This window comes from Anas platyrhynchos, chromosome 6 (assembly GCF_047663525.1).
Source record: "Anas platyrhynchos isolate ZD024472 breed Pekin duck chromosome 6, IASCAAS_PekinDuck_T2T, whole genome shotgun sequence".
Classification (NCBI taxonomy): Eukaryota; Metazoa; Chordata; class Aves; order Anseriformes; family Anatidae; genus Anas; species Anas platyrhynchos.
Window position 1 is genome coordinate 25,444,138 of NC_092592.1, and position 19,481 is coordinate 25,463,618.

Sequence of the window (19,481 nt, forward strand, 5' to 3'; positions counted from 1 at the left end):
GTGAATCCTTTGGTTCCCTGTATGTCTTCTGGATTTTGGGTACAGTCAGAGAGGGCAATGAGCAGTGCACCTCCTAGAAAGCTTGACTCTCACATTGCCTGCCCTTTTTTTTTTTTTTTTTTTTTGGGCGGGGGGGAGACATTTGGTGTCTTCTATAATCAGTTGTTTCTTAAGTTTTGTGCTACTTTTTTCTCTTTAATCCACAGACTTGATAGTTTGATTGAAGCTGAAATGTGACCTTAGAATGATGGGAGATCTCAGTTCAAAATGCTCACTGAACTTTTCTCTGACCTGCCTTCAACCCTCAGCCTACATCACAGGCTTAAGCAGGACTCAGGTGGAATTCCAGTTTGATCAGCCCTCAGTTTTCTAAGCCCAAATAAGGAAAAGCAAATAACGTAACTTAAAATCCAAATCTTTTAAATTCCAGTTCAGTCATGTATGAGTCAAATTTTCCAAGCTACTCAGGTGGTATTACTTCATCAGGTCTTGAGTCACCTGTGCCTAGGCTGTGGATTTACAATAAGAGCTTTAGTCCTTGTTTTGCACCCCAATAGTAAAAGTCTGCTGTTAATGAAGAGGGAGATTTTCATATGAGCTAACTAAAGGCACCCAAAGGTATAATTTTGAAAGCTGTTTGAACTGACGCTAGCTATTTCGTATCTATAAATGATGTGATCCAAATTCTTTAAGAACTTATTCTGCCTTTTGAAATTTTACTCAAAGGTATTAGGGCTAGATATTATCATAGTTTAAACAAAATAAAGCTGTTTTCTCCTTCTTTTGTCCTCAAAGTGAAGCTATAGGATAAAACTTTACAGTGCAGTTAAAAGGTAAGATTTATATTAAAAACTGCATATGGTATGCTGATTTTTGTAGACTAGAAGACTTATCTCACATATTATTTATGGATCAGACTATATGAAACGTTGTGAGTCCTCATGTTGAACTCTCAAAATTTGTTGTGAAAGATGAAATTCTGAGGCAGAGCAAGAGTCAGCATAGGCAGTAGCACCCACTATGGAAGTACTGACTTTATTCCATTTAAGTAGTTCTGGTTTAGGAAAAAATCTGGGTTCTTCTTAGTATTCAGCTTCTCAGCTGCTATTAGAAGTTTACAAAGAAACCTGACCTTGTGTAAATACTTTTGGTGTTGAAAATCTGGGTTGACTATCTTTTAATAAGCCATCAGATATGAACTTGTCTCTTCCTTCATAAAATATGTATATATAAAATATATATATCTTTCAGATAAAGTCATTTTAAAAATGAGGTATCATGATGGAATATGTATCACAACCCTACAGGAGTTGTTCCAATAATTATTTACTCTGTGCTTTGTTTCTGCTATGTATATCCAGTTTAAATTTATCGAGATTCAGCTTCCTGGAATTGTTGTTTTTAATGCCCATATCTGCTTGTTTAAGACCCTATTTTAGTTATGTTCTTGTGCAGACACTGTTGGTAACAGTTCTTTATGAAGTTAAATTGAGTTTCTTCAGTCTGTCTTTATAATGTTAGATTCTTGCAACTTTTTGAATCTTTTATATTCCTTAGATTCATAAATTAGAGACATTTTTGTAATACATTAAGTATTTTCATTGTACTTTATGCCGATATCAGTGGTGAATTTCTAAGTTACTGAACTTTTATACTGAAGATGGGTGTAATTTAGGAATTACTAGCTTTTTGTAGTCCATTTTTATGGTGACTTTCTGGAGAGCCTCCTGACAGCACATATATTTTTCTTTACTGTTGCCCTGAGAGTCAGGAAAAAAAGGTGTGGACTCCTGAATCATACAGTAAATTCAAATGGAAATGAAGCCTGTGTTATCAACCGCTGATATAAACAACTGACACAAACATTAATAATGAGTTATGAACTACTGACACAAAATAAGATTTTTTTCCTATTTACCTAACAAAAACATACAGCACATGAAGTGCTTAACAGAATCAAGTATATGTCTGTGTCACCAAAAAAAAAAAAAAAAATTAAAAGTAACTGCTTTACTGTGTCAAATCTAGAAAAGTCCTTTGTTTTCTGCATTTAGTCAGACCCATTTGCTAAGTGGAAGGTAGAAAAAATCTTTTTATTGGCTGATTTGCATTAAGAGGCATTTCTTTTTTACCTCTGCTAATATTGGCTTAAATCCTGAATGATTTCATTATCTAAGTAAATGCTTAATCTCTTGAAAATCCTGCTAAACTTTTGCCTTTGCTGAAAGCTCTGATAATTTGTTGTAGTTAATTTTGTATTTAAATATATTACCTTTTGGTTCCACTAAATGTTCCTTGTTTTTCCTTTTTAATAATGGAGAGATGAATAAATACTAATTTGATCCCTTCTGTCATGTTATTTTACAGCCTTCTGCTGTTTGCTCCTACTAGTTTCTTGTTTAAGCCATACCATTATTTTTTTTTACAGTTTGCCACTGCAGTCACTGCAAGTGTATGTAATGTAAAATTAAATACTTATGGAAGTTTGTGTTTAATCCTGTTTTTCTACTAGCATACCAGTATATCTGAAAAAGCTATAATTTGTGCTGTAACTCTTCTTTTGACATATGAAAGACCTTTTTCAATTGATTATAGAACACAGAATAGAATGAACACAGAATAGTTTATAGAAGGTTGCAGAAGGAAGCACAACTTTAAATTAATATGTTTTATATTCTTACTGCAACTATGTGAGAAAGCTTAAAAAATATATATATTTTTTTTCACTTGAAATGTATATCCTTGCTGATACCTATTTTGTATCACTATATGGGGGAATATGCTATTTTTACCAGCTCTGGAAAATGCTATTTTTTTTGGAGTCTCTTACCGGGGCTATATTGCAAGGTAATAGAATGCAAGCAGTTCAATATATTTTGTCCCTTCCAGAACGTTGGCTGCTAATCAATGGGGAGAATGTGAGAAAGCAAGGTGAAATCAATAGGGAGATAGGATGGCTTCCCATTAAATATAAACAAATCAATGTACTAAAATATAAACAGGAATATATAAGCAGGGAATGGCTTACAGAAACAAACAAAACAGAGCAAGTGGCAATGAAAGTTCCTCTATGCTACCTCTGTGCTCCGGCAATGTGGTTGATCCAAGAAGTGAAAAAAAAATCTTGATGTATCTTTAGCCTTTGTGGTCTGTCCTCGTAGTAGTGTTGCATGCTTGTTACCTTTTTACCAACTAGTTCTCCTGAGTCTTAGGAGACTTAACGTGAGATTCCTAGAACTGATTTACAGTGATCTCAGTGTTGAGATTATGGCTCTAAACAAAACATCCCTGAAGCCAGGTACAGAAGTCTGATAAGGACTTCTTTCCTAGTAGAGAACCTGTTGCCCAGTAGGATCTTATCCTATTTTCACATCTGTCATTGGACAATCTTTTGGATGTGTGGATACACACCCACTTCTTCATCTGTCGATGAAGATAGTCTTCTTGGTATTCATAATCTTTGCTAGAAGGGTATGGAACAGCCAAGTCTTTACAGATGATTGTTCTTATTGCTGCACAGTGAACATGCATTAATATATGATGTGAGCACCAAGAGGTAATGCAGTACCAGAAGCATGGAGCCACTCTCCATGATATGGGCGCTTTCCCTGGAAACTGTCTCTGTGGCATTTCTGAAGAAATTCTGTATCTCCCAAGGTCTGCAAAGAGGCCATCCAGAGTACTGTTTACCCTTCTGCAAGATGTATGCATCTAAATGTACAGTTTCAGCAGTTACACTTAACAAAACATTGCCATAGTTGCTGTTATAAAAACAAAGGAGCCTACAAAGCTCTCTTCTAAGCAACAGAATTGGTAAGGGGTTGAAATCCAAATGTGCGTATGGATGACCTTTGTGTAAAAAAAAAAAAAAAAAAAAGTTGAAGTAGAACACCATCCAGCAAAAGCTTCCACTATGCTGTGCTGACCACAGGCAGACTCACAGTTTGCCCTCTACTCTAGTGGAGTTCCGTTAATAAATCTGAGGATCTGGAGGTTGAACTGAAAGGAGGACAAGTCTTCAAAGACTGGTCTGATGGGCTGTAGTCACCGTGCAATGTGTCTTTTCAGTACCACAAGAAATAAGTCAGGGTTATATGTTGTTAAACTTTATTGTAGGAAGGTTAGAACTGTACGTTTTCCACTGACTCTCCACCACTTCAGACTTTCAGGGTTTGTCTAGATAAGATGTTGGACAGTCTTGTCTAGGTCCTGCTTTTACTGTGAATGGCTGGACCCAGTGATATCTGAGGTCCTTTCCAACCTGGTCTTTTCTATGATTATACTATAAATTGGCATTCTAATGGCTGTTAATCTTCTTGTAATTAATTACTGGTTATGGTAATTAATTACAAGGTTACAATTTTCCTACAGAACGTACAGTCAGTGCTGAGAGTGGTCGTTTAAATGATTTGTAGAATATAGAAAATGCATCTTTACTTTCATGAGAGCTTTAACAGGTTGTTCTATGAAAGTGTTATCTTGCTGTTTCAGGAGAGTAAATTCAGGTGTTTCAAGAACAGGAAGCAGCATTTTCAAACAACTGTAGAAAGCATGTACTAGCTAGCACATAAAATAATGATGCAATCAACTTGCATGGTAAATACAACCGTTATGTATGAGTACTCATACTGAATCTCAAGCTTGCAGTTTCAGTACCTGTAAGTCTTGCTTAAGCCTCCTTTCTCTTGGTAGGAGGCTGGGGGCAGGAGTCTGCATCTATTGTTGCAATGAGAATTTTTAAAACCTGGAGCTATTTTCTATATAGATATCTATACAGATAGTTTGTAATTATTCAGTTGTAAGCAGAGGAAATTTTTTTTTGATGTGTAGTGGCAAGTGGCTTTCCTTGTCAGAATATATGTCTTGTTTATTGAAGTTGTATACATCTAATTGCAGGGAAAGATCAAAATGTGTAAATGTAAACTAGCCAAGTGTATGTGCTTGGGCTGTGCCTCCTAAAATATCACTGGAATAGAAATTAAAAATAGCAATATTTTGTTATTGCTCCTTAACTTGATGTTTAAAAAAAATGCTGCTGCTGATTGAAAGAGAAGACTGCTAACTGGGCTCTTGTGTCCGGTCAGATAAGGCCTTATCAGCTCAAGAAGCTAATGCTCCTCTGAGCATTCAGAATGTAGAACTAAGAAATTATTGAGGAAGGATGCCACATTACTTTCTGGCTTATACATACTTGACAGTGGTGTTACAGTTGTAAAACAACTATTTCTGGGGGATGTGCTAGTCACCAAAACTTTAATGAAAACATCAACTTCTGCCAGCAATGCAAAATTTAATTCAGGAAGGAGGACTATTTGATGCAGATAATGAATCTGGATCACGGGAAGCAAAGACAAAACTTAATTTTATGTATAAACAAATCCCCAGAACTGCTATTTAGAATCTCCTGAAAAAAATAAGCAAAATGTAGCTAGCAGTCCTTAGAGTTGTTAGAGCTTTATAAAGGTCAGGTGGTAGTTACTGTTTTGTAATTGCATGGAGAAAAATTGAGATTTCAAGGAAAAAAGATCTAGATAGAATATATTTTTGCCATTTTAAGGTTAAGGACAAAACTTTGTGGATTGAAGCACTGATGTAGTATATATGCTACCTAACTTCCTAATTTTATAGGAATGAGATGGAGTTGCCTACTTAATTTCTGGAGGTCTGTGTCTTGTTTCAAGTGTGTACAGTATTAATAAATTAATTATCAATTAAAAGTTATATTACCTTCTGCTCTCATGGCTATCATAATAGCCTGGGAGCTCATGGTAATAGCCTTTTGCCACAAGCCCAGTGGTGTCCTTATTGATTTCTAGCGTTGAAAGGATTACATGTATCACTTTTTTTGAATGAGAATAGAATGAATTCAGTATAGTTTTTAGAGCCGTGCACTAGATACAAGGCTGCTGAAATGTACAATGTTGAGCATTTGCTGTGGGTGCACTGAGTTCTACAGTGCCTTCCTGCATGATTTCCTCCCCCCCCCATTTTTGTGGTAGAGTCAGTGTTCCTGAAGGTTATTATGGCATCACAGAAGTAGGGGCATGAGGGAGCAGAGAAGTTTTTACGTCTCCAGCCCCTACACAGGGATGGTGGAAGACAGATTAGGAACAGTTTTTTAAATAATACACCACGTAGTCTTCTTACTCAAAACTAGTTTATTTTTTAAAAATAAATTGAATGCATAGCACTCACAAAGATTCCATTGTTTTGGACATTTTGCATTTAGGAGCACCATTTTTCTTTATGCCATAAAAAACACATTTTGGTTCTAATAGTAAGAACAGTGTATTTTTAATGTACACCACTAAAGCCCTTTTAAATAATACATTGAAACTGTTCAGTGTACATTTTCTGTAGTCATGGTGAAGCTGTAGTGTAAGAAAAAAACTCAGACTAAGTAATAAATTAAAAACAGACAGCATGTAGTGGATCTTTTTACAGTTGATCTAATGTCTTAAAAATAGTCAAAAAATACCCTAATAAATGTAAATTTGCAGTATTAACTAACTGAATAATCCCCCTGCCCATTATAATTCCAGTGTTAAGTATTAGTTAAACTTTTATATATCAAATGCCTATGGGATAACTTTAGTAATACTCCAAAAAAGAAAAGCCTATACTGCTGCATTACAAATAAAGATGACAAGTTAGCTGACAAAGATTTTACAGAAAAGTTTGCTACAGGCATCTGCTGTTATTTCAAGTCATGGTCTATTACAAGACTGTACATTCATAGTTATCAGAGGTAGTTAGAGCACTGAGGACTTTGATATATAGCATTGAAACAAAATGAAACCTGCAGAAGGAAATCTATTTCTCTCTCAAATGGGTAACAATTCTGAATAAAAAGCATGGCATCTTATGAGGTGGAAAATCTCTACTTAACACTACTTGCAGACCTGGGGAAATATTCATTAAGAGACAGAGAAGTGAGGAAAATAAATTTGCACTTAGAGGAAGTAAGAATTGAACATGCTATGCCTATTTCAAAGTTGATTCTCTAGAATAAAACAGAGAGGATCATCTCTTTTATTCACCCACCCATCCCCTCTTGACTTGCACATGTATGCTACAAAAGCCCACAACAAAAATTGGGATTTATGCAAAAAAAAAACAAAACAAAACAAGTGAAACAGGATTTCTTCTCCTCCACAATAAATAGGGTTTGTAGCACTTCATCACTCAGCTCCAGGAAGAAAGAGCACAGCCATCCTTCCTCCATTCTGAACATTATGGTAAGGCCCCCTCTCCTGTGATAGAGCATTCATCTTAACGTTGGTAACATATCTTAATTGCCCCTACTTTGAAAGCAGTATGATTCACAATACTTCGGTTTCATTAGGTGGTACACACTTGTAAGTGCTGCCACTAAGACAGGTGAGAAGGTGGTAAAAGACAAAATAACAAAAAAGCCTTAAGCCCACCTACTATAAAGAAATTTTGAAGTAGTAGAAATTCTGTCATCCATACCTCCTCCCATATTCTACCACAGGAGAGGCAGGTGTTTTTTTTAAAAAAAAAAAAATCTCCAGCAATATCTTCACCACCATTTTCATCAAAGAGTTGGATGAGTGAAGCTTTCTACCCTCAGACTATCCACTCCACAGGAGATAGTGTAATTTCATTAAGTTACATAATTAGCACCTTAATTGTGATAAAGCAGTTCACTCTGCAATATATTTTGATCCACCCATTTAAAAGAGTAAATCTCTGCATTTTCTTCTGGAACTCCCAAATAGTAGAATAAGAAGTTGCCCCTGTATTACCTGAGAATTTTCCTCCATTGTAAGCCTGACACAGAACCGCATTTGTAGAAGCATTTACTTTTTTTTTTTTTGCACAATACATGTTGTCAGTACAACTGGAGGACGCTTTCTGTTGGTTATTAATGTGTGTGCACTTACATGGAAGAATCACAGCCACTATAGTAGTTCTGGTACAGTACAAGTTCAGCTGAAACTTTACTTCAATTACTCACTACCACACTGCTGGGCAGTAGTTCACATCTACATTCTGTGAACCCTAACACAGCCCTTTGGTACTCTGGATACAGACGCCCTGAAGAAAAGCCCCTCCATTTGCTATAGGCTCTTCCCTTTCTACCCTTCTCCCTCAGGCTATACCCAATTAAGTGTATAAACCAGCAGCACAAAGTAATGAGTAGAAAATTCCCTGAGTTAGTATGAAAGAGTTACTTTAAACATAAAAAGGATAGGGAAGAAGAAAAGGAAAAACATAGTGTCTATCCTGTGAGGTACAAAACTTTAAAAACTATCAAAATACCACTTAACTCAAATGCCTTAGTCTAAAGCAAATGTCCAATACAAGTGCTGAAAAAGGGGCAAGAGTTATGGAGTTATGTAAATTAAGTTTGTTTCTTCCTGTGGTCCCCATGTATCTGGAGAAGTCTGGCATTCTATATATTCTTAAATTTCAGTAAATTTAATGTAAATGTTAATACTGTATGGTGGTATTATACAAACGTCTTCAAAGTAATACTGCATATCTCCTTCATTAAAACTTAAGTATGTAGTTAGTCCACAGCCATTTTTCTTTTGGCTGATATTTCAAAATGTGCATTCGAAGCACACAGTATTCCGAGTGCCTGAGGAAGAAGTTATTACTCCCAGGTATGTGCATTCTTTCAGATGTTCTGTGTGCTTATTTTTTGCAGTCTCTACTTGAGCTACGGTACTGACTGCCAATCCAGTTGCTTTTTCTCTGGAAAGACACTTTTTTAAATTCAAATTGTTGCCCTCAAACTTATTTGAGGTTAAACAAAAACAACAAAAAACGAAAAAAAACAATTCCCCACAATGCAACTTCCTGCCCCAAATAAAGAAGCACAAAATAAGTTTTGTACTTATCACCTCTCAAAGCAGGGAGTAACACAGGAATATCGTCCATTCACCTGGTAACTCCGGTTGTAGGAGACGCTTACACATGGCTTCACTTCTAGCGGAACAGCTAGTGACACAGCAGCACCAGTCTGTCCATGGCCTCGAGCCTGAACACTAGACTGTAAGGCAGCAGGGCAAGTCTGAAGTGGGTAAGATGTTGTGTGATTAGCTGATAGTATCTGTTGACAGTTCTGCTGTTGTGATGTCTGATGGTGATACTGTAATGAAGGTTGATGAGCTTGGAGATACTGGGGTATGTGCTGCTGAACGCTGGCCTGCTGGGGAGTTGGAGCTGGGGACTGAAATACAGTATGTTGAGCAGACTGAGCATGTTGTCCTTTTTGCTTGTTTGCTTCCTTCACATCGTTATCATGCGCACTGAAACAAAATGAGAGGACAGAGTACATTAAAATGGATGTGAAAGTCATTTTAAATTCCTTTGGATTAATTTAAGAGCACTAACAAATGGTGCAGTTATATGAAAGCATCCAAACACTTTAAAAAACATTTAAAATAACAATTTAAACAGAAAACCATTTTAGCATACCCTTTAAACTCATATAGTTTTAGAACTTGTTTCTTTTCAGGATTTCACTGAATTTTGTAGCAATACAAAAAAATCATTTAAAGCTAAGTGCAATACAAGCAATACAGCAGTATCTAAAAATATCAGTGCAATGAAGTGCCAGATTACCAGAACCTGAACTTAAAGCTTGCTTACTGCTTTTGTCTCATTTAAATTGGGTATATGGTTTTCAAAAGACATGATATTTTGGCTTATTCCATGTTTAGCTTAAAATAGTCTAATTCACCCCAATTCTCTTTGATTTATACCTGCCTCAGATGTATTTAGACATACTCTTTCATTTGCTTTTATGCTGAGGTCAAGCAGGTGCCAGCTGCACAGGCCTAAAGTCAGCTACAGTTCTGGTACCATATGGGGCTGATCTCTGGAACACAGGTCAACCACCACCAGTTTTTTTTTCCAAAGGGACTGCTAACTTTTTATGTTGCACTATAAGATGACTGTAAGGCTTCCCTGCCCTCCCACATCAAAGTGTTCCAGCGTGATACTGAAAACACTTCTACAACAGCATGGGCATGCTTTAGGTACTATGCCTTTCACTACATACATCAGCTGCAAGCCTGGGGTTTGTTGAAAGAACAGAACAGAGGTTAGATCAGATGGTGGTGTTTATTTTGTTCTTTCCAAGAAAAAAAAGTTATTACCTAATACCTGCATATAGACAAATTGAAATAAAAATTAACATTGCAAGCAGTTTACAGCAATTAAGCATACCAATAGATTAGTACACACGCTTAAAAAAAATAAAAAGCAGCTATAACTTACATTAATAGTCGTTCAATACATGGCACCAGGAAGTCCCAGGAGTATGCAGTGAGATGATGCAGTCGAGTAGGCCACGTTGGAGAGAGACGCAAGATAATCCTTGAAGAAGCTACACATGCAGTAGCAACTAAAGAAGGGGCATAATTTAAAAATGCATGATCTAAAATGAAGGGAAGAGAAAAAGATTTGTATAAGCTGGACGTGGTCAGCTAAGAGAACAAAGGAATTGTTACCTGAAATTTGTAACTCACCTTGCAGTGATACTTCCAGAAAGTAATCAGCATATTTTGCCATATATAACTTAGTCTTCTCTAAGCAAACCATTGGCCAGCCATCATGAAGATCAGTTTCATGGACAGCAATAGAAAGATAATAGTCGATGAAATGAGCAGCAGTTGGGAGGCACAAATTCCACTGAAACGTTTCTAGCAACAATAACTCCATATGAAGCAAATTCTGTTTTGTTAGTACCAAATTCATGTTAGTCATACAACCCAAGCTGTTCAACTGCTCAAGTTTGGGAACACTGTCTTCCTTTTCTTCAAATTTACCTTCAGATGAACAGAAAGAGGAGGGAAAAAAAGGTTCAGCACAAGTGAACAGATTGCATCTGATGTCTGCATTGGTCATATTTCAGTTCTACTATGTCAAACAAGTTTGAGACTTTCCCACAGGTGCAAAGACTTCACTGGAGACAAAAAGGAGCACATACTATAAAGGGCTAAATTTCAGCAGATAATGTCAAACTTTGTGTTGGATATTGTGCAGTGGCATATTTCCTGTTGGTTCTTCTGCCCATGCGCACAGATGCTGTTTGCCAAGAGCAGAAGTAAGCTGTATTATGCTATCTCTGGTTCAGTGTACATTTAAATTTTTGTCACCAAATTGTTGTATAACGTGTCCCTATTATCAGTGAAATACCACTGTGATGTGACTCGGCATACATAACACCACAGCATGCGACTTTAATCATCCTCCTACTGCTGCACACCCTTTTTGTTTTTAGAGTACAGCTCCATCTCTAGCCAGTGCAACTCCTTTTATTGCTTGTTATGGTAGGCACGCTTTTGGATATAACTGGTAAGTTGCTCCAGCATTTCAAACAAGTGGATTTCAGCAGTGTACATCTGAAAACCCAAGGAGCCTTATACACACTGTTTCAACTGCTAGTAGCTTCAGCTTTCCCTGGACTTTAACTTGTCAGGCCTGTATGGTTTTAGCCCGAAGCAAAATTGTATATGTAGAAAACCCATTAATAAGGGAAACAAGTGTCACATTTCCATACAGTTTGCCATATGGTTGTGCTATTTCAATTTCATTGCAAATTTTTTCCATCTTACACCCTCTATTCAGTTCTACATATGTTGTAAATGCACGTTTTTGGAGACTTTCACAGGACTGAACGTACTGATCATTTGCTTTCCCCCACGCCCCCCCCAGTGTTGGGAGCTACTTACATCAGGACATAATCCAACACCAACCCCAGTGAGTTAGTTTCTGTTTCCCACACTCTAGCAATTACAGAAATAGAAGTTTCAGGGGTCACATAATCATTTCTCTTCTTATTTCTACAACCTAAATAGATATATCAGTATGAGTTATCTAACTCACTGTATGGCTGACTAAATTGCTTGTTTGAGCCATAAAGGACAAAAGTTTAAGTGAGCATTTTGGTTTGTGCTTTCTAAACTAATTCACACACTACTTCTTAGGACAAGGACTCAAGGCTCTCATAAGCTCTACTTGCTGCTTGTTACAAAAGATGGCAGATCTGATTTTTTTTAATAATAATACTCTTCAAAACATGAATTTCACTTGAAATAATGCCAGATTTTCAAAGACAATACACTTTCTTAAATGGATCAGACTGGTTTCTGAGGTCTGTTTTTTATAACCAGAGCCCCATCCTTTGGGAAAGGTGACTGGTGACATCCAGCCAAGATCTACCTCCCAGAAGAATATAAAATAACTCTTTTCTCCTTCACAACTATTCAACAGAACAGTTATTGGTGGAGACAAAGGTGCAATGAAAGGAAGCTGTATACCAAAAATAGAAAACCAGAGTGCTGAGGTGTTGACTGGCAGAGAAGGCCTAGAGCTACAACACAATGATCTCACCTTGTTTGAGAAAATGAAAATAGATTCAGAGAAATGGACTAGCAGAAACTGAACCAACAGTTAATTCTGCTACCAGAACAAAGCTTGGGCACTAGGTTTAAAAACAATTACCAGCAGGTATTCTGCAAACTATATCCAAATCTCTTTGGGGATTTCTGAAAGGACTCCAGAAACAGAAAAGTGGATACACACCACAGGAACCTAGCTGAGGTCAATATAAGCAGCACAGTTCATAATGAGTGTTTGTAATTAATTCCATCTTCAGAATACCATGTAACACAGGTGAATACACTGGTGATTGCATTTTGTATGACACAATACAGGATTTACATTAGCCTTAGCTTGCATAAAGAACACTTCAATTTATGAAATCTAAAGTATGCCAGACACATCCAGGACAATCAGCAGGGTTCAGTACAGTCTACCTACGGTTTATTTAGTTTCTTCCTTTCTCATAGGTATCTTAACTTCTTGCTTTCAGCACTGGTTCTACCGATCTTGACATGTCCTTAGAAAGGCAGCCTTTCTATTCCTCTAATCCGCTAAATTTCATCGTAGAATAATTTGCATTTCCAAGCATAAACATCTTTTTAATTGCAGTTCATTTTTTCTTCAATGTTTTATCAGGTGCCAACAGATATCAAACCAAGAGTCTAAAAGAAATGCCCTACCAAGTGGGCCAAATTTATGTACACTGATCTGTCTACCTTTTGTAGCCACTCTGCTTCCCCTTCTACCTGCTGTATCCCATCAAGTTACTCCTTGCATTTGGCAGAAGAACCTATATTGCTCTGGTTAAAGTACGGTGCCAGTACAGTACAGTAAAGTACTTACTTGCTAAAAGTAAACAGGAAAGAGCAACCACATGCAGCTGCTGTACAGATATGTCATAACGATCCATAAAGAGGTCCAACAGATACACAGCTAGATGTCGTGCAGCAGGACAGAGTCTGAACCGATTGCTCACGATGGCAATCAGATCTGCAAAGTATCTTCTCAGATGTAACTGGGGAGATTGGCCTTTGTAGGAGGGCAGCTTCAGCTCCTAGATGGACAGTAGCATGTAATTTTATTACAACCACCATTTAGTTTGTATTGCTAGCAAGCCAATACAGCTGATATTCCCACACTTATCATGGAATTTTCAGTGTTTCTCCTCCCCTTCTTTTTGTTCCCATAGTTTCAGCATTCCTTTTATAGAGCAAAACTTGTTTATCGTAGTATAAAACTGATAAATAACTTGGTTCTGCATAACATCAGTATAACTTAACATATTTTCCATTATGCAATCAATTAGAGTGACTTTCATTTTTACCACCTGTTACACCACCTCTACTGCAAAGCATGTGTACCTCCCAGCAGGGAAGCAGCAATGGTATCCAAGTACCCCTCAGATGCTTCAATGCAAAGTCCAACAGCTTAACTCAGCCCCTTCCTGCTACAGTTTAATCTGAGCAACCAGACTTTGTACTGAAGTGTTTGCGTGTCCAGGTGCTGCTGGATCTCCTGCAGATGCCTCCAGGAGAAGGACACTAACAGCTCGCTGAAGGTAGAAATGTTAAGAGGAAAGGGGGGCGCAGGGGTGTCATTGCTTGCTACATGCACATGTCTAACCCTGACAATCTGATCTCACCGGTGTTGCACTGATGCTGATTGCTGTGTGCTCTCAGATGTTTAGTTGAGCTTATACAAACCTCACACCGTCTGCAATTTGAAAGACACAAAAGCCCTACCAACACCACAGATGAGAAAAGTCTTTGGCATGATCTGTTCTGAATACAAAACTTGGTCTGGCACAAAGAGCATTCCCCAGGCTCCTGCCTAGCAGCTACTCTCCTCTCCTGCATCCAGCAGAGCAGCGCTGCTGTTGCCTCTTACCATATCAGTTATGTTGTGGAGCTTGGACTAAGCAGGATTTTGAGTGCAATTAAATCTCCATCGGAACAGGCTGGTGACATCCAGTTAGAAATCAGTTACCTCAAATTTTTCGAAGTTTTAACATCAATGCAAGGGTCTGGACCATGTTATTGAAGTGGGGGAAAGAACTGACAAAACAGCCACCTGTACCTACTAAACTGCAGAATTTGCGTCTCAAAGGACTGGCTTAGTTTTAGTAATCGTTCCCTTGGAAGCACACAGACCATCCTGTTTTTCTTGTGTTCCTCCTTCCTCACCCCCTTCAAAAAAAAAATAATAAAAAAAGGAGTTGCTGTGGCGGTCACACACCTTCAAGGAGGACAATCCGCTCACTGCTGTAAGGCAGCGGGAGCACGTTTGCAGCAGGCTCGGTTGCTGCAAACAAACTTTCAAGTTGAGGCAGTGCTGGGTACCCAGCCACCCCCAGCGAGTAACTTCAAGTCAGAGCTGAAGCAACTTCAAAGAACCTGAAACTGCTGTTCTGCCGTGCTCCGCGCGTTTTGCTGTCATCCCGCCCGTAGCACAGCACTCTACCTGAACGCGGCTCTGCCCGGGCACCCTGCAGAGGAGCCAAGCGCACCCTGACCCCTTTCAAAGCGCAGGGGGAGGACGGCGGGGCCGCTCCGAGCTGTCAGGACGGGGGGCAGCGGGCCGGGAGATGCCCTTCGGCCCCCTCCAGCAGCACGGCCGGACCCCAACAAAACCCCGGCGAGCCCCTGACCGGGCAGCCCCCACCCCCGGAGCCCCCCAGCCCCGGTACCTTGTAGCGCAGCGCCTGGTGGATGTCGGCCGCCAGCTGTCCTGTCCACCACTGCGCCTCCAGCTCCATCGGGGGGCGGCGGCCGGGGCCTGGGCGGAGGGGAGGGGAGGAAGCGGCGCTCGCCGGGGACGGGACAGGGACGGGACGGCGACGGGAGCGGGGCGGGCGGCGCCACCCTCGCCCCTTCCGCGCTGGCCCCTAATTAAACGCAATCGGCCGCCGCTGCCGCTCCCGCCGCGGGGCCCCGCGGCCCCCCGGCCCAGCTGGCCGGCATGCGGGTCACAACTGCGGCTCGTTAAGGCGGGCACGGCGCCGGGCGATCGCGCCCCCCAACAAAGGCCGGCGGCGCTGCTGCCGCCCCCCTCCTTGCCTCCCTCCCTCCCGCCGCCCCCCTCCCCTCACCCTACGCGGCGGCGGGGCCTGGCCCGGGGCACGTGAGCGCGGCGCGGCGTGCCCAGCGCTCCCCCGCCATCACGCGGCGCTGCCCGCCTCGCCCATTGTTAAAGGGCCGAGCGGCCCGGCGCGTGTGTACAAAGCCCGGCAGCGCCCTCACGCCGCCGCCCCGCCGCCAATCGCCGGCCGCCTTACAGCGCGGCCCACCCGCCGCCAATCGGCGAGGGGAGCTCATGCGGGAGAGGGGAGAGCGCTGAGCTCCGCGGCTACGCGCGGGAAGAGTTTGGGCCCGCGGAGCTGCCGTAGCCGGCCCCGATAAAGGGCTGGGGACGGGGCCTGCTCTGCCCCTTGGGGGCTGGCCTTGGGGGCTCTCAGCTGTTAGAAGGGGCTGGGGGGGGTCTCGCTCGTGGGGCCGAAAAAGTTAGCGTGCAGTTACACCTGAACTGAGTGAATAAAGATAACAGGCGCATCCTGAGTGCAGCTGACAAACCCCAGCCTGGCTCCTTGTTTAATTCCCGTTCTCATCGTCCTGCTCCACCTGTGGGCTTTTTGGTGCCTGGGCTGCTCGTGGCAGCAGCTGTGCCTCGCCGAGCCCCTTCACGCCAGGCATCTTAACGCCAGCCTGGCTCAGTGGGCTGCAAAAAGCCACGAGGCTGATCTTTGCTGATCAATTCTTGCCCACTGCTGGTTAAACTCTGGCAGAAAGTTTTACAGTTGTAGGCATCCTCCCTCTAAATAGCCTGCACCTGAGTGAATGAGCTTCTGCATTCCCAGAGGTTATTACCAAAAAGAGCTCCTCCATGAGCACCTGTTTCAGAACGTCTTTTTCTACCTATTTTGCCCTGGTTCGTAATCCCGCTGGTTTACAGGTCTTCCAAAATAGCACTTCCAAAATACTTGGTGCTTTCTAGTGGTTCACATCTTTAAATTGCCAAACATCCAATCAAATAGCTAATGAGAATATAAAACCTAGTACAGCAAGTATTGCAAAGGGGTGGAGAAGAAATGCTTTGGATGCATTTTATGGTGAGGGAGTAGATTTGATTTTTCATTTCTACCCGTGCTCAGACAAGACTCTTTAATTAAGAAAAGGGAAACCAACTTTTTGACATAACCAGTTTAATGACTTTGTAGCTGGGGCTGTAAAAGCCTTCTGCACACACACGTCTAACTGGAATGGATAAGCCTGGGGATTTCGCTGACCTTTTTTAATCTGAGGAATTGTGCTAATATGTGAAAGCCCTTGTTTTCAGGCTGTATTTCTCAGACTGTTTCTAATACAGTAGACTTTGTTATGTAGTGGAACGTAGCTTTCTGAAGAACAAAAATGTTTGAGAGGAGATGTTCATAACTTATGTGCATGCATACATAATTGAGAAAATAATTCAGCTATCTGAAATCTATGGGCTATTGAAAAAGCATCACTTTGGTTTTCTAATGGCTTTTATTCTCATCTAATTATGATTTATTTTTTTTTTTATAGTCAAGTGTGTGCTCATGCTAATTTTGACCTTTGTAGAGCAATTATACCATTTTGAAATTATTTATTCTTAAAGAAAGGTAATGCAACATGTTTGTTTTGAGAGTAAGAAATATCTCAGCAACAGATTCCTAATGGGGACAGTCACTGACAACATCTTTATAGCCTTCAAAAATGCATTGCATGCTTGAAGAAGAGGAAACCAATAAACACCAACATGCTAAAACGTTGCTACAATGGGCCCAAACAGAGAAATGATGTTTCCACTCTTGCATGTTGGGAGAAATTACCGTCATTAGCACCACTGTTTCCCCTTCAAGCTTTCTAAGCACCAAGTCAATTAGTCTGTTTCTGTATTGTTAAGTGGAGAGAGAAAAAAAAAAAAGACAGATGCTGACTTATTTCTCAGATCTATGTACTTGTCTTGCCTGTGTAGGAAATGTCATCCTGATAAAGCTGTGTACTCTAAGAGGTATTTTATTTATGTGTCATACTTGGAAAAACAGTGGCTTGTAGTTACTTGCCATGTTACAGAGCTGAGCTGTGGAATGCTTTCCTTGTAATGCTTTCTTCATTATTTTTTATTTTTATTTTTTATTTTTTTTCCCAAATTGATCGGCACCTATTACAACCAATTTTAATTGAGTTATTGATCTTGTAAACTGTTACATGTCTGATTTCCATGCGATTGAAAGATAGGTTTGAGAAGAGCCTCACCATCCTGCCCAAGGCCAGGATTGCTCTGGCATGCATTTTTCTTATCTTAGAGAAAGACAGTAAAGCAAAATCACAATTTCCCTGAAGAGTGTATGCTAGTGCTTCAGTGTCCTTATGTTGAACAGTTTGTTAATGTTTGGTATACACATTTACTATCTATAAACGGACATTGAGAACTAATAATTGAAGGCTGTGTTGTCATGTCTCCCTTCTACCGTTACTTTAGGCGAAGCAACCACAAACCATTTTACCTCTCCTCACAGGTCATGTTATCTTAAACTTGCAATTGCTGTTCTTTTCTAGACACTTTTTAGATGGTTCATATCTATCTTAAGTGCATGATCGGAGCTAGAATGCAGCGAAGTTAGCTCAAAGATGTTTTTCATCAGAGGTCACCTCTGTTCTTTTCCTAGAAAATCATCCTATTGAAAGAACTGTACTTCTGTACAGCTACGTTGTTATCTGCAGGAAGCATACATGTACATCTCTGCACCGTGACTCTTGACTGGAAGAACTGAGAGTGTTCTTGGAGCCTCCAAGCTTTATTGGGTACGTGGATTCAGTTTTAAGTTTAAATGGGAATGGGAATAGTGCAAATGAAATGTGGATAGATTAATACAATTTCAAATTTTATCTGCTTTTGGTGGTCAAGGCTGTGTACAGTGCTCTAAGTGTTCTCACCTTAGTCCCCTGTGCAAAACAGAAGAAAAACAAATTTATTAAATCCTTAGAATAAAGAGAGGATGTTAATGTTTACTATCATCAGGTTTTCATCAGGTAGTTAGGTTTTCATTAGCAAGAAACTGGAAGTGTGAAGTTTTCTGCTTAGGTGTAGCATATGGAACCTGAGAGAACAGAAAGCAGAAATAATTGTTATGAAACCATTTTAAATGCATATCCTCTTTCTGTGAATGGCCATGAATCACCTAAACAAATTCTTGTGTCTCGAGAGGGAAATACGATTGGCTGTGAAAGCTCCTGTCTGTGCTTTGAAAAGGTGCCAGGTAATAAGAAAGACCGTTATTATTGGAATTCTTCAAGAAAAATTATGACCCTGAACTACATCCAAAACAGGGTATAATGGAACCTGTGAAATTTGGACTAAAACGCTTGTAACATTTTTTTTTTTTTTTTGTGGAATCTTCTAAAGAGAATGCTACTAAATTGTAGAATTTATGGATCTGTAATTCACAGATTATAGAGTTAACACAATTTCAGACATAATGGGTAAACTAACTTCTCTTTGTAGTTACTGGGAGGTTAGATCTGTATCTCAAGAACTGATGCATGTATTTGTGTTTAAGCTGCTCCCCCCCCCCCCCCCCCCCCCTAATTTTTTGGTGGTTCTTCTTGGCCTCTGGAAAAAAAAGAAATGTGGCTTTTAAAATACGAATTAAGAACTTGCAGGTAATTGCCAAGTACAGCAAATATTCTGATCTTGAGAACAACCATCTCTCTACCTTAGAAACTTTTTCCTTCTCCTGATATAAAAGGATCCATTTCTGGTGTATTATTTTCAGTGTTAATGGTACATTAACCACAGAGTATCACAGTTTCTAAAGTCTGACGCATTGTTTTTACTTTCGTACCTGTTGTCATAAGATACATATTTGAAGTTTGGTTTTATCTTGACTGACAGAATTAAACAAATGAGTCACTTCAACTGTGTAAGTAGAGTCCAGGTTAGAAACTGAATTCTGGGACGACAAAGCACTGAAAGAGATATTTAAGCAAAGACTCAAACACTGTTAATTGTATTGGTTCTTACTTTTAGTTTGATGTTCCTTGGTGGTTCTCACCTGAATAAAAAATGGTACCTTAGATGGCATTTCTAAGGACTGC

The 19,481-nt window shown here is 39.9% G+C and overlaps 2 protein-coding genes across 3 annotated transcripts in view; one reads left to right on the top strand and one right to left on the bottom strand.

Moving 5' to 3' along the window:
* Window positions 1-19,481, top strand: part of ZNF518A (zinc finger protein 518A) — a 60,902-nt gene that overhangs the window by 1,015 nt on the left and 40,406 nt on the right. Inside the window, exons 1-2 of one of the 2 annotated variants that reach the window (XM_021268232.4) lie at window positions 15,880-16,468; window positions 18,053-18,188. The gene's annotated coding sequence lies outside the window, so the exon portion shown is untranslated. Of the gene's footprint in view, window positions 1-15,879; window positions 16,469-18,052; window positions 18,189-19,481 lie in introns of those variants that run through there. The other variant, XM_072039658.1, reaches the window with a different exon arrangement.
* Window positions 6,139-15,626, bottom strand: CCNJ (cyclin J). Its single transcript, XM_027460534.3, has 5 exons — window positions 15,050-15,626; window positions 13,207-13,417; window positions 10,506-10,805; window positions 10,255-10,414; window positions 6,139-9,281 (listed from the first exon to the last, which is right to left on the bottom strand). The coding sequence occupies exons 1-5, from the start codon at window positions 15,116-15,118 to the stop codon at window positions 8,870-8,872; spliced, it is 1,152 nt and encodes a 383-aa protein (XP_027316335.1). The 5' UTR covers window positions 15,119-15,626; the 3' UTR covers window positions 6,139-8,869.

Coding starts and splice junctions, on each gene's coding strand:
- CCNJ (XM_027460534.3), bottom strand. CDS start 15,118: ATGGAGCTGGAGGCGCAGTGGTGGACAGGACAGCTGGCGGCCGACATC. Junction 10,806..13,206: donor TTCCTGTTTACTTTTAGCAA/GTAAGTACTTTA, acceptor GTTCATCTGAAG/GTAAATTTGAAGAAAAGGAA. Junction 9,282..10,254: donor TGTATTGAACGACTATTAAT/GTAAGTTATAGC, acceptor ATTTTGTTTCAG/TGCGCATGATAACGATGTGA.